Source organism: Bos mutus, chromosome 17, assembly GCF_027580195.1.
Source record: "Bos mutus isolate GX-2022 chromosome 17, NWIPB_WYAK_1.1, whole genome shotgun sequence".
Classification (NCBI taxonomy): domain Eukaryota; kingdom Metazoa; phylum Chordata; class Mammalia; order Artiodactyla; family Bovidae; genus Bos; species Bos mutus.
The window spans coordinates 59,206,311-59,222,168 of NC_091633.1; the positions used below are offsets into that span (position 1 = coordinate 59,206,311).

The window sequence follows — 15,858 nt, forward strand, 5'->3', positions numbered from 1 at the left end:
AAGAATTAATAAAGGATAAGACAGAGTAAACTTAAAACACAGAATCTAATTGAGTAGAAAAGTAATCCCTGAGGCTTATAAAGAGCAGAGTTAAGTGTACTTCACTATAATTTCTATATTTAAATTTTCTGTCAATAAAATCAACTTCTTTGTCCACTTATAACCTATACAAATTGAAAAAAATTTTAAACGTATTACCTGAATTGTATGTTCACTAAATGAGGCTGGGATCCATCTGATTGCCAGTAAGTTTCTAGATTGTCATCTCGTAACTGATCCACTCCAAATCCTAAAATCACAAGTGACAATGAATTCTCATGAAAAAGAGCGAGCCATATATTCAAAACATAAAACTACTATATGTATTTGTCCAGCAAGTTTGATAAAGAGGATGGTCAGTTCACTTCAGTTCAGTCACTCAGTCGTGTCCGACTCTTTGCAACCCCAACAATCGAAGCACGCCAGGCCTCCCTGTCCATCACCAACTCCCAGAGTTTACTCAAACTCACGTCTATCGAGTCGGTGATGCCATCCAGCCATCTCATCCTCTGTCGTCCCCTTTTCCTCCTGCCCTCAATCTCTCCCAGCATCAGAGTCTTTTCCAATGAGTCAACTCTTCGCATCACGTGGCCAAAGTACTGGAGTTTCAGCTTTAGCATCAGTCCTTCCAAAGAACACCCAGGGCTGATCTCCTTTATAATGGACTGGTTGGATCTCCTTGCAGTCCAAGGGACTCTCAGGAGTCTTCTCCAACACCACAGATCAAAAGTATCAATTCTTCGGCGCTCAACATTCTTCACAGTCCAACTCTCACATCCATATATGACCACAGGAAAAACCATAGCCTTGACTAGATGGACCTTTGTTGGCAAAGTAATGTCTCTGCTTTTCAATATGCTATCTAGGTTGGTCATAACTTTCCTTCCAAGGAGTAAGCTTCTTTTAATTTCATGGCTGCAGTCACCATCTGCAGTGATTTTGGAGGCCAAAAAAATAAAGTCTGACACTGTTTCCCCATCTATTTGCCATGAAGTAATAGGACCAGATGCCATGATCTTAGTTTTCTGAATGTTGAGCTTTAAGTCAACTTTTTCACTCTCCTCTTTCACTTTCTTCAAGAGGCTTTTTAGTTCCTCTTCACTTTCTGCCATAAGCGTGGTGTCATCTGCATATCTGAGGTTATTGATATTTCTCCTGGCAATCTTGATTCCAGCTTGTGCTTCTTCCAGCCCAGGATGGTCAGTACTGTGTAATTTAAATTAACCAAAATTCTCCCGTCCTCTTAACCAGACTTCAATTCTTAGAAGCATAAAAAATTAATAAACAGAAATCTCAGTTAAACAGAGTTGGGAGACCAGAGTGGGAGTTCTGACACCCTGTGACCATAACAGAACCAAAATGAAGAAGAAAGACTCCTCTCCTTTCCTGGCAAGGACTCAGCCAGTGAAAAGCCATGGGCTTTCTGTTTATTAAAGCCCTCCCCACTTCTTTTTCCTCCCTATAAAAGGGTGCTACTTCCCTTCATTGTGGGAACTTGCGCATGGTTTACTGTGGTTGCAGACCCTGAATTCCAATGCTCTTCTGATCCTAAGCAAACCCATCTTTGCTGGAGAAATATCTGGCAGAATATTTATTTCAGAACAAATATTTAGAAGTGGCCCACATAGGGAATGGGGACCAGTTCAGGCCTCCAAAGGTCCAGGACTGGTGAGCAAACAGGTGCAATACCCACAGTGAACCCACTCACTGCTTTCTCGCTGACCCTGGAGTATGAAAGTAAGTCTTTCTCTTGATTCTGGGCACATGCCCTCTTAGCATTTGAAGCTCTCCAGGCTTTATTTGGGATCTGTCTTAAGGTTTCATCTCTTCGGTTAAGGCTTTGTTTTGTATACAAGTATTCATTTGGCAGGTCACTCTAATTTTGAGATCAGACTGTTTCAACCAAAGCTGGCTGAAAATACCTTTGGCCCATTCATTTGGGAACAGGGGCTGTTTCCCTGAAACTGTTCCAGTTTTCTTCATCGTACTCCTTTGGAAGGGACTCTCCTCTGGAAACTGGCTTAAAAAAGTCTGGCCTGCCTCCTCCAAACCAAGCTGTCTCCTTCAAACTGGCTGAAATTAGCCTGCAAGTTGTTTGAATTGAGCTGTCTGTGCTGTAAGCTGTTTGGAAATTGTTCTTTTACTCCAGAGAAAACCTTCAGAGAAATGAGATCCTAGTGATCTAAACATTTTGAGTGTGCCCGCCCCCTGGGAGGACTCCAGATGATTTTATGTTTAAAAGCCCAAGTCCTTCCTCAGGCACATTTCTAACTAAATGGACCAACTTGACCAAAGGCAATTAAAAATATCAATGGCCATTACAGAGAACTTTTGAGATTCCTAACTTAATTGCCTTAGAGCTGAATCGGACTACCATAGCTCAAAAATTTCCAGAACTGAGTGTAATGCTTATTTTGGTTGGTATTTTGAGGCTCCGCAACATTATCAGGAGTCTAAAATGGTCTCTCTGCAAAATCAAATTTTAAGATGAACTGAGGCAAACAAATGATTAAAGAAAGATAAAATGGCTCCTGAAGCCTCAGGCTCTTCTTCCTTGGCTGCTTGTAGGCGTCACCTCAGGCACCATCTTGTCACCCTCCCGTAGCTCCTGTGGCCAGACTCCACCTCTGGTGCCATCTTCCTCTTTCTCTTCTGTGCTGACGACACCTCCTCTGTTCCTTTAATTCCCCCATACTAATTCTCTCGCCAACCTTCCCCTTGTCTCTTAAACTCTGCCAACTCCCTTTTCTTTAGAATTTGTCAGAATGTTCCTCTTTAAGCCTCCTAAGGCTCTAAAGGCTAAACCCTTAATTTCTTTTTTTTTGTGGGGGGAGGGAAGAAGTATGTCTTCTCTTTATTTTTTTTTAATGTATTTTAATTGGAAGCTAACTACAATATTGTGGTGGGTTTTGCCATACATTGACATGAATCAGCCCTGGGTGTACATGTGTTCCCCATCCTGAACCCCCCTCCTACCTCCCTCCCTATCCCATCCCTCTGAGTCATCCCAATGCACCAGCCCTGAGCGCCCTGCCTCATGCATTGAACCTGGACTGGTGATCTATTTCACATATGATAATATACATTAAACCCTTAATTTCTTATAATTCCCAGACCAAAACTGAACTGCAAGCCAAACTGATCCCAAGCCAAAAATGATCCCAAAGTAATTGAAGATTCTTACATATTTGCTAAGGAATTTAGTACAGTCATTAAAATTTACCAACCTGGTTTCTCTGATTCCTATCAACTAGTTCAAAGATAACTGGTGAGGGCCAGGGCCAGCACTGGATGAAAACCACTAACTGAGAAAATCCTGAAAGGTCTCTAGAATTATAACTGGGAAACCATCCTGCCAACTTATTATGTGACCAGCCTCAAGCAACCGATAAACAGCTTCATTGAGCCATCCCCGGGGCTTTTCCAAAGCCTGCTGATTGGAACAAAATTCAGACTTGCATACAAAAATCTGATGAACCTCCTTATGATTATTATAATCAACTTCTAATTGTTTCTGAAGAAAATTCTGGCCTTCCATCTGAATGTTGATCCCACTCAGGTCACCTCTACTTCTGTTTATTAATGGGCTGACTCTTGCCCTTCTAGTAAAAAGGACCAGGATAGAATGGAAAACTATGTTCACTCCAGATACAGTTAATCTGGTGAGCTAATTCGCTTGCATTTTAGATGAGTCATCTCAAAGGAAGACTGCCTAAATTCTTAATTCTCAATTCTAGCAAATGAAGGCTCCTAGACAGAACCAAAGCCCTCCTAGTTTCTGCTACTATTGCCAAGAGTTACAACACTGGAAAAGAGACTATTCCAAACTGAAGCACTTTAGGTGCTTTCAGCCCTCTAATCAGCCTTTCCAGTGTCCTCCCAATTTTCAACGATAGGGGTCTAAGGAGCTACAGGGACTCTTCTCAATCCTCTCAGCCAGTCTGGAGAGACATTTCTCCAGATTGAGAAGCAATCTCTTCCAGTTCCGACAGTGGAGCCACTCTCTATACCCCACTACTATAAAACAGCCCCTGTCTCAGAGAACTCACAGTTCAAATAATGGGGATCTGTGATCACCCTCAGGAGGTTCCTGAACTTTTCCCTTTTGTCTAGGCCCTTTCAAGAGTTCAGACTTTTTTTCCCCTCAGTTCCTCCACCACTATTCATTTATTAGGGGCCAAGACTTCTTAAGAGAGTTATCATGCCAGAATTTCTTTCTTCCAAAAGGGAAAATTATTAGACACTGACAGCAGCAAAATAACAAAGTATTACTTAATTTAATTAAATAATAATTCAATTATTATTATTTCAATTCAATTATTTAATTCAAAATAATTAAAATTTGAATTTAAATGACCCTTTGACCCTTTTAACAGTTAATTAAATGATCCTTTAATTAAATGACGCTTTGACATCTTTTGTTTGCTCCATCTCTGATGGTACTAGAGCAGATTTCAGAAACACCGAGCATTTTGTCCCTATTAAATCAACTACCACCCTCCTTATGGGCAAAATCTTCAACTGATACTAACAAAATTCATAGCATATCTCCCATCAAGATTCAAACAACTCCTCAAAACCTCTTCCTAGAATTAATCAATACCTTATAAGTAAAAACGTCTTTCAAGGCATAAAGCCAATAATACAAGATTATAAGGTTCAAGACCCCATTATCCCTATAAAAACTCCCATTTTATTGGTAGAGGTTTGTCCAGGACCCACTAGCAATAAGCAACACTGTTATTTATCCCTGGACACCTTGCTGTTTCTAATCCCCCCATTCCCATCAGGAATAAATTCTTTAACTGTAACTGATTTACGCAGTGCATTCTTTAGTACTCCAGCTGATGAAGGGAGCCAATACCTTTTTGCCTTCATTTGGGAAGAAATACAAGTCACCTAGATAATAAAGCCTCAGGGTTTTACTGAGGGTCCTTCTTTTTTTCTCACAAATCCCAAAGGCTGGTCTGGATGACATAAAAGTCCCTGGGGATTCTGTCTGCTTTGTTGCAACATGTGAAGGATTTGCTTCTTTGTGCTCCTTCTCAAGATTTCTCACAGGAAAAGAGCCACCACTTAAAGCTCTCAGCCTTAAACCCTGTGGAAGAGGGATACTCTCCACTTGCCTTAGAGCCATTGCAGCCACTGCCCTTTTGGTTAAGGTCAGCAAAAAAATCATTGTGGAATCCCCTTTAACCACTTTGGTACCTGATGCAGTAGAAGCTCTCCTGAATTCTCATACTTAACATTTCTCAATCAGCTGCCTCACCTCCTAAAATGTCCTTTGTACACTGTTCCTCAAATAACTCTCTTACACTGTAAAAGCCTGAACTCAGGACTCTGCTCCTGTCACTAATGAAGTCCTTCACAACTGCTTAATGCTGACAGACCACATCCTGACTCCTTATGATGACCTACAGTAAATTCCTCTAGGTAACTTTGACTTCTCATGGTTCACTGATGCTTATTTAAAAGGTGACAATGGCAAATATTGTACTGGGTAAGCAATTACAATTCCTCTTGAAGCTGTTGAGGCAGCATCTTTATTATGGCTGCTGCTGCTAAGTCGCTTCAGTCGTGTCCGACTGTGCAACCCCAGAGACGGCAGCCCACCAGGCTCTGCCGTCCCTGGGATTCTCCAGGCAAGAACACTGGAGTGGGTTGCCGTTTCCTTCTCCATTGCGTGAAAGTGAAAAGTGAAAGTGAAGTCACTCAGTCGCGTCCGACTTGTAGCGACCCCATGGACTGCAGCCTACCAGGCTCCTCCATCCATGGGATTTTCTAGGCAAGAGTACTGGTTACTATGGCTACTTCAGCCCAAAAGGCTGAATTATATACTCTTACATGATCCTGTACTTTAACCAAAGACAAAGCTGCTGATACTTAGTGGTAGTAGATATGCTTTCAGAGTAGCTCATGATTTTGAAATGTTGTGAAACCAACGTGATTTCCTTAATTACAGCAGAAATAAAATTTAAAATGGCCCCTAAGTTCAGAAATTATTGAATGTGATACTTTTACCTCTGCTTTAGCTATTCAGATTTGGGGGAATTCTAAACATGACTCTCTGGAAACTAAGGGAAATCACCTTGCTGAAATTTCTGTAGGAATGCTGCCATTAAAGGGACCAACAGCAATCAAACCTGTGTCATGGTCTACAAGGATATTTCTCCAAATGGTAATTTAGAAAAACTGTCTAGAACCCAACAGTTGGCCTCAGAAAAGAAAAAAACAAGACTGAAAATTCAGTAACTGTTTGATAAAAAGAGAAAGCTCTGGTTTGAACCAAATAATAATCCAGTTTTACTAGAGACTCAAATTCCCACTCCCCACCACTGTCCTATTGATCTACTGACATAATGAGAGTCCTCATGCATCAATACTGGTGAGAAAACATTAACAAGGCTACAAAGAGTGCCTACCTCACTTGTCCACTTGTTTGAAGTACAATCCAGGGAAGCTTGTTTGTACTGCTCCTGTACATATTAAACTGCTTAATGGACCATTTGAGGTCTAGCAAATGGATCACATACAACTTCTTCTGTCTTGCTGATATAAATGTTTTAGTCATGGTCTCTATGTTTTTTTACAAGACTGAAGCCTTGCATATAAGCTACTCCTTTTCTGTGGCTTAAGCCCTTTAGCAAATCATTTTTCCTACCTAAGAGGTTCTTCTTGAATTTTACAGTGATTGAAGAACCCAATATACTGGCCAGGTATTTCAACAAGTCGACATGCTTTGGCCAATCTTATAGCACTTGTATCATGCTTACCACCCTTGATCATCTAGTTTAGTTGAACGCACAAAAAGCATTAAGACTCAACTGGCAAAATTTGTACAGTCCCTCCAAATACTGTGGCCAGAAGCACTGTGATTGGTCCTTCTAAGTCTCAGACCCACTCATAAACTCTAGCCCTTTGACAAAATCATGAAATGCCCAGTGCACTTGGCTCCTGCATCTTCTGACCCACAACCAATATAAGGAGAGGCGCTCCAGTACTGCAAAGGCCTAACTGCTTCTATTAAGAATAACCCTGCTTTGGTACAGCAACCTTTCCACAGTCTGCTCCTGGGAGACGAAGACCTTAAGCATCATACCTTACAACTTAAAGATTTCATCTATTGCAAAACATACCTCCAGAAGAACTCTTCAACACTGCTGGAAAGGACCCTATCAGTACTGCTAACCAATCTTTGTGCCAACAAACTCTAAGAAACAGGCTCTTAGATTCACATGATTCACCTTGTCCACCAAACTTGAGAAAGCTCTCAATCAAAAGAGGGAAATGCAAAACATTAAACAGAAACCTCAATTAAACAGAGCTGGGAGACCAGAAGGGAGAGCTGACATGCCCTGGGACCATAGCAGAGCCAAACAGGAAGAAGAAAGACTCTTATTCTTCCCTAGCAGGGACTCAGCCAATGAAAAGCCATGGATTCTTTGTTTACTACAGACTCCCCCCGCTTCCTTTTCTTTATTAAAGTATGCTTCTTCCCCTGTCACATGGGAACTTGCATGTGGCTTTCCACGGCTGAAAATCCCCAAACCACAATTTTCTGCTAATGCTGAATAAACCCCTTTGTTGGAGAAATATCTCCAAGTCCATTCATTTCAGGTCAAAAGAAAACATATTTGCACACAAAAGTTATTAGGACCACATTTTCTTGGTTGTTGGCTTTAATTTTTTAAGAAGAACTTCTAAATATATTCTGAAGTATGTATTCAAACCCAGTTTCTTAAACTTTTTACAAGCTGATAATAAGAATGACCCACATGTCCTACAAAACCCTCAGAAATAAAACAGGTTTTATTAAGTTCACTATGTCAAGAAACAACAGTTAGAACCGGATATGAACAACAGACTGGTTCAAAATTGGGAAAGGAGTACTTCAAGGCTGTATATTCTCACCCTGCTTATTTAACTTCTATGCAGAGTACATCATGCAAAATGCTGGGATGGACGAAGCACAAGCTGGAATCAAGATTGCCAGGAGAAATATCAATAACCTCAGATACGCAGATGACACTCCCCTTACGGCAGAAAGCGATGGAGAACTAAAGAGCCTCTTGATGAAGGTAAAAGAGAACAGTGAAAAAGCTGACTTAAAACTCAACATTTAAAAAAACTAAGATCATGGCATCCAGTCCCATCACTTCATGGCAAACAGATGGGGAAACAATGGAAACAATGAGAGACTTTATTTTCCTGGGCTCCGAAATCACTGCAGATGGTGACTGCAGCCATGAAATTAAAAGACACTTGCTCCTTGGAAGAAATGCTATGACAAAATTAGACAGTATATTAAAAAGCAGAGACATTACTTTGCAGACCAAGGTCCATATAGTCAAAGCTATTGTTTTTCTAGTAGTCATGTATGGATGTGAAAGCTGGACCACTGAACAACTGAACAACAACAACAATGCCATACTTAATGTGACAAGAAAAAGAGACAACTTAAAAATATTGTCAAAAGTCATATACATTTTGAAACCAAGTGCTTCTGATTAACATCCGATTAATCAAAAATTAAATTTACCCAGAATTCTAAATTATCCAGTCATTCTAGATAATGGAAAACTATCCTATATAGTTCTTCCTGATTAAAACCACAATAACTTACACTAATCAAAACATAATTTGCTCGTGGCTGATTCATGTTGGTGTATGGCAAAAACCACAATACTGTAATTACCCTCTAATTAAATAATTTTTAAAGAAAGATAATTTTCTGATATGTATTAAATTAAGCTGAATCTACTAAATCCATTTCAACTATCATCTGAGTGAGATACTGAATATTTCCAAAGAAAAAAATGACAGTTTTGCAAAGCCATCTACTACCAACCACGCTATCGCAGTGAGGTAAATCTGTATCTCCCAAAGACTGATACTAACATTTTGGAAGTATATTAAAATTCTCCCTTCTATCAGTGCTCTCCTGAATTACTGCATGGCTCTTAACTCAGTTCTTTACCTCGAATCTTGCCTCACTTCAGGCCATCCTCCACAATTCTCAAATGTGAACACTGTGCTGTTGTGCTAAAATTGTTCAGTGGCACATACTACATATACAATGAAATATGAACGGCTTAATAAAGTCCCCTCTGATCAGCTCTCTTCCTAACTAGTTCCACCTATGCTCCTCTGCTCTGTTCTAGGCTTACTGACTATCCACAATTCTTTGAAAGCACCATGTTCTCATAGCAGCTAGGCTCTACATCTTTGCACAGACCATTCTTCTTGCCCCCAGGTCCTTCCTCAGTGACATTCTACCTTACCCCCTCACTCCAGATGTGAATCATCTCCATAAACACGTCCCTGATCCTCCACGGCGATCCTCCTGGCCTCTTCTCCGGCCACCACTGCACTGAGCCCACACTTGTGGAAAGCAGTATGACCTAGTGCAGACTGGCTACCTTGAATCCCAGCATCCCCACTTATCAGGTGATGTTTGCCAGGTTACTTAATTTTTCTGGGCTCTAGTTTCCTGATTTGGAAAGCGATTAAAAAAATAACAGTAAATAATACTTCATACGACTTTCAGAGACTTTACTGAGACGGTTTATTTTATACATGCAAAGTACTTACAACAGAACCTCACTCTAAAAGTTATCCATGACTACATTGTATAATAATGACTAATTATTACTTTCTCCACTAGACTGTGAACTCCTTGACAATAAGGTCTTTTCTTATTTTTTAATCTCTAACAGTGTTAGAGATTTCAGCAACTGTCTGCTGACTTAGGCTGAAAAACATCTTACTATAAAGAACCAAAGTAAAAGTTCAACAACTTTCTCAGGCTGTTTCTCATTAATAAAGAGTATTCCGTCATTCATGACATGTAAAACGATAATCACATAATTATACTTCACTGGTGAAGCCAAAGCTGCAAGTCACAGACATGAAACACATGACGGTGCACTGATGAATTTCATGACTTTCCCACCCAACGCGATTGTAAGTGATCCCAGCGTTCTTCTGGCAGTGTCAGCTACTGGTCTGCCCTGCAGCCCCAACATGTCAGACAGTGGGGGCATCTTCAGGGAACCAATGACTTACTTCTATGTGCTGCCCTCTGCCAAGCCCCACAGCATAAAACAGTGTGAACTGGCACTGATTCCTACCCTGTTACTGAGATTAGCATGGCACCAATTGAATTATGCTACTAAGTAAAGCAACAGAAGATACTCAATTTGAGTAAATTCACAGAAACATTTGGTGTTATAGAGAATATTAGAAACTTCTGAAGCAGTCTAGAACTTATGAAGCTGGAAAAAGGCACCACCCTTACTCAAACAACAAAAAATGGCTAGATAAACTAAAATCTCATAATTTTTCTTGGAGACATGAACCCTTAAAATTATGCAGCAACCAAATACCCTGAAACCCAAGAAGGATAGTTTGCAGGTTAGGAGAGAAAGGATGGACAGCCAGTCCCAACTGTGGTAGAGCATGGGAGGAAGGAACAACGACCCAATACACACATAAAAAGGAATTAGGTAGAACTTCAACAAACTGCTAAAGGCTAAGTGTGGGCTATCATAGAAAAATAGCAGCCCTGGGAGTCTCACACACAAGGTGAATTCACACTGACTCTTAGATTCTTTTCTAAGAGCCCTCACTGTGCACATAAGAGGACACTTTGCCGGGAGAACAGGAAATTGGAAAGTCAGCGGTGCAAGCACGGAGGAGGGGACTGACTACCACTGCAGGAAAAACAAAAACCCCTCCTCCCCTCAAAGCCTCTCTCCTACAGAAAAAGAACTTAAGCCGCTAAGGGAAGAAAGTCAAACCTGCTAACTCCGGCACACAGAACAGATACAGACTTGCTGGGAAAGAAGGAAAGAAAAAAACGCTATATTCTTGGAAAAGGAGCAGGAACACTCCTTCCTCTGGAACAGGACAGAAAACTCTCCCCTAGGAAAGATCGGAGTTTCACTATCATAGGTGAAAGTGAGGTGAGAGTCGCTCAGTCGTGTCCAACTCTTTGCGACCCCATGGACTAGACAGCCCATGGAATTCTCCAGGCCAGAACACTGGAGTGGGTAGCCTTTCCCTTCTCTAGGGCATCTTCCCAACCTAGGGATCGAACCCATGTTGCAGGCGGATTCTTTACCAGCTGAGCCACAAAGACCAGTTTCACTTTCATAGGTAGGAGGGACCAAAATGCTGAGAAGGTCCCATCCTGGAGACCAGGTACACAAGAGCTATCTAGGATTGAAGTCGGACTAGAAAAACAGAGAAGTCCTGCCTCTGATCCTCTGCATTGAGTAACAACCATCACATTTTACCACTGGAGGCAGGGCAAGAGCATGGAGACAGACACCCTTGAAGCCCAGGGATAGAGAGATAACTGAAAACGATTATGGAGGAGGAATACTAAGAAAACTCCTCTGGCACAACTGCCCCTGCCACAAACACTGGAATCTTTAGAGGAATCTGAAGCCTGTGATACTGAAGGTAACCATAACAAAACAGAACAAAAAAAAACCCACCAATCTAAAACCCAGGTCAATTCCTTACTCAACTTCCACTATAAAAGTCTGACAGAAAAGAGGTAATCATTTCAGAGCGTAAATACCATTTTTTTCAATATCTACTAATGTTTCAGTTCAGTTTAGTTCAGTCGCTCAGTCGTGTCCGACTCTTTGTGACCCCATGGACTGCAGCATGCCAGGCCTCCCTGTCCATCACCAACTCCTGAAGTTTACTCAAACTCACATCCATTGAGTCGGTGATGCCATCCAACCATCTCATCCTCTTTTGTCTCCTTTTCCTTCGGCCTTCAATCTTTCCCAGCATCAGTCTTTTCCAATGAGTCAGTTCTTCACATCAGGTGGCCAAAGTACTGGAGTTTCAGCTTCAGCATCAATTCTTTCAATGAATATTCAGGACTGATTTCCTTTAGGATGGACTGGTTAGATCTCCTTGCAGTCCAAGGGACTCTCAAGAGTCTTCTCCAACACCACAGTTCAAAAGCATCAATTCTTTGGAGCTCAGCTTTCTTTGGAGTCCAACTCTCATATCCATACCTGACTACTGGAAAAACTATAGCTTTGACTAGATGGACTTTGTTAGCAAAGTAATGTCTCTGCTTTTTAATACGCTGTCTAGGTTGGGCATAGCTTTTCTTCCAAGGAGCCAGCGTCTTTTCATTTCATTGCTGCAGTCACCATCTGCATTTTGGAGCCCCAAAAAATAAAGTCTGTCACTGTTTCCACTGTTTCTGCATCTATGTGCTATGAAATGATGGGACTGGATGCCATGATCTTAGTTTTCTGAATGTTGAGCTTTAAGCCAACCTTTTCACTCTCCTCTTTCATCAAGAGGCTCTTTAGTTCTCCTTCACTTTCTGCCATAAAGGTGGTGTCATCTGCATATCTGAGGTTATTGATATTTCTCCCGGCAATCTTGTTTCCAGCTTGTGCTTCCTCCAGCCCAGCGTTTCTAATGATGTTGCTCTGCATATAAGTTAAATAAGCAGGGTGACAGTATACAGCCTTGACGTACTCCTTTTCCTATTCGGAACCAGTCTGTTGTTCCATGTCCAGTTCTAACTGTTGCTTCCTGACCTGCATACAGATTTCTCAAGAGGCAGGTCAGGTGGTCTGGTATTCCCATCTCTTTCAGAATTTTCCACAGTTTAGCATTTGGTAAACATTTATGACAGACTTCCTAGGTGGTGCTAGTGGTAAAGAACCCGCCTGCCAATGCAGGGCATGTAAGAGATGAGGGTTCGATCCCCGGGTCAGGAAGATCCCCTGGAGGAAGGCACAGCAATCCACTCCAGTATTCTTGCCTGGAAAATCCCATGGACAGCCGAGCCTGGCAGGCTACAGTCCACAGGGTCACAAAGAATCAGACACCACTGAGGTTGGACATGACTTAGCACAGCACATTTACGACACACAAACAAAAGAAACAAATATTATCAAAAGATAAAGCAATCACTAGAAATAGACTCAGAGATGAACCAGATGTTTAAATTAACAAACAGGGACTTTAAATAGCTATGATTAATATGTTAAAGAATTTAGGGGGAAAGGTAGATGAAACAAAGAAACAGGGAATTTCAACATAGGAAAAACTCCTTTAAGGGTCAAATGAAAAATCCATAAATAAAAAACATAGCAAAGATGAAAGATTCCTTAGAATCATTAGTAGATTCAATAAAGCCAAAGAAAGAAGTAGTAGACTTGAAGCTAGACCAATTAAAAAACCCAAAGCAAAACACTAAGAGGAAAAAAAGGGGAAATAAATAGAGCACCTAAAGCAAAGGGACAAATACCAAATGGTTACCAAAATTAAATGCTCTGCTGCTTTAAAACTCAACATTCAAAAAAACTAAGATCATGGCATCCAGTCCCATCACTTCATGGCAAACAGATGGGGAAACAATAGAATCAGTGATAGACTTTATTTTCTTAGGCTCCAAAACCACTGTGGATGGTGACTGCAGCCATGAAATTAAAAGATGCTTGCTCCTTGGAAGAAAACCTATGATAAACCTAGATAGCATCTTAAAAAGTAGAGACATCACTTTGCCAACAAAGGTCCCGTCTAATCAAACTATGTTTTTTCCAGTAGTCGGACCATAAAGAAGGCTGAGCACCAAAAAGTTGATGCTTTCGAACTGTGGTGCTGGAGAAGACTCTTGAGAGTCCCTTGGACAGCAAGGAGATCAAACTAGTCAATCCTAAAGGAAATCAACCCTGAGTATTTATTGGAAGGACTGATGGTGAAGCTAAAGCTCCAATACTTTGGTCACCTGATGTGAAAAGCCAAGTCACTGAAAAAGACCCCGATGTTGGGAAAGATTTGAGGGCAGAAGAAGGGGGTGACGGAAGATGAGATGGTTGGATGGCATCATCGACTCAATGGACATGAGTTTGAGCTAACTCTGGGAGGTAGCGAAGGACAGTGAAGCCTGGTGAGCCGCAATCCATGGGGCTGTAAAGAGTTGGATACAACTGAGTAACTGAACAGCAACAACAACAAGCATATGTATAATTAGATTCCCAGAAAGATGAGGATGGGGCAAAAGAAAAACTAGAAGAAATAATGGCAGTGAATTTTCAAAATAATGCAGGACATCAAGCCAGAAGATCCAAGAATCTCAATGAATCTCAAGCAGGATTAAACACATACACACACTTCATATCTTTACTGCTAAATATTAAAGATAAAATCTTAAAAGAAGGCAGAGGGAAAAAAGCCACATTGACTAGAGCAGACTTTTCTTCAGAAACTATGTAATCCAGAAGATACAGAATATCATCTCTAAGACATAGAGATGATAACCTAGAATGCTAGATGATAGATAACCTAGATGCCAACCTAGAATTTCATGCAAGGAAAATATACCACAGTAATAAAAAGCAAAATGAAAATTTTTTCAACCAAACATTGCTAGCAGACCTGCAATATAAAAACTGTAAAGAAAGTTCTTAAGGCAGGAAGAATATGATGCCAGACAGAAACCTGGATCTATTCAAAGAAATAAAAAGTTCCAAAAATTGAAAGTTAAAGGTTTTGATTTTAAATCACTCCAAAACATAACCGAGCTTTTAAAACAAAAATAGCACCAATGTATCCTAAGGTTTTAAATATGCAAAAAATAAAATGTATGTCAAAATAGCATAAAGGATGGGAGAGAGAAATTGGAAGTATACTGATAAAGGATCTGTATGCCTTATCTATTGCAGTAGTATATTACTTGAAGGTAAACTGTGAAAAAGATATATAGTGAAATCCTTAAGGCAGTTCCTCAGAAAATTTCAAAAAGGAGGTATAACTTAAGAGTCAGTTGAAAGATAAGAGTCACAAAAAATACTAAATTTATCCAAAATCAGGTTACAAAGGACAGGAAAAAATGGACAAATCCCCCAATTTCAAGACAGTAGTTTTAAATCTAATTTCACCAATAGGTATATTAGGTGTAAATGATCTAAACACTCTCAGTTATAAGACAAAGAATGTCAGACTTGATTTTTTTTAAAAAGTCTATATTAAATCCACTTCAAATAAAAAGATATACATATTTTAAAAGAAAAAGGAAAAAGAGCCTGACTTGTAAAGAGCAAGGAGAATGTTACTCTCACTCTCACAACAACAAAAATAAAAAAGCTGAATTAACTGAACATTCAAAAAATTCAACATTAAAAAAGCTAAGATCATGACAAATGGCTGGGTCACTTCATGGCAAATAGATGGGGAAACAGTGGAAACAGTGACTGACTATTTTTGGGGGGCTCCAAAATCACTGCAGATGGTGACTGCAACCATGAAATTAAAAGACATTTGCTCCTTGGAAGAACCAACCTAGACAGCATACTAAAAAGCAGAGACACTATTGCCGACAAAGGTCTGTCTAGTCCAGGCTATGGTTTTTCCAGTGGTCATGCACGGATGTGAGAGTTGGACTGTGAAGAAAGCTGAATGCCGAAGAATTGATGATTTTGAGCTGTGGTGTTGGAGAAGACTCTTGAGAGTCCCTTGGACTGCAAGGAGATCCAACCAGTCAATCCCAAAGGAAAACAGTCCTGAATATTCACTGGAAGGACTGATGCTGAAGCTGAAACTCCAATATTTTGGCCACCTGATGCGAAGAGCTGATTCATTTGAAAAGACCCTGATGCTGGGAAAGATTGAAGGCAGGAGGAGAAGGGGATGACAGAGGATGAGATGGCTGGATGGCATCACAGATTCGACAGACATGAATTTGAGTAAGCTCCAGGAGTTGGTGATGGACAGGGAAGCCTGGAGTGCTGCAGTCCATGGGGTCGCAAAGAGTCAGACACGACTGAGTGACTG

General features: G+C 40.6%; 1 protein-coding gene across 4 annotated transcripts in view; it reads right to left on the reverse strand.

The window, feature by feature from the left end:
* ANAPC10 (anaphase promoting complex subunit 10) overlaps window positions 1-15,858 on the reverse strand; it is an 85,310-nt gene that overhangs the window by 61,910 nt on the left and 7,542 nt on the right. For all 4 annotated transcript variants that reach the window (XM_070386601.1, XM_005908280.2, XM_070386600.1 and 1 more), the window contains exon 3: window positions 199-289. In XM_070386601.1, the coding sequence (XP_070242702.1) occupies window positions 199-289 (91 nt within the window). The remainder of the gene's footprint in view (window positions 1-198; window positions 290-15,858) is intronic.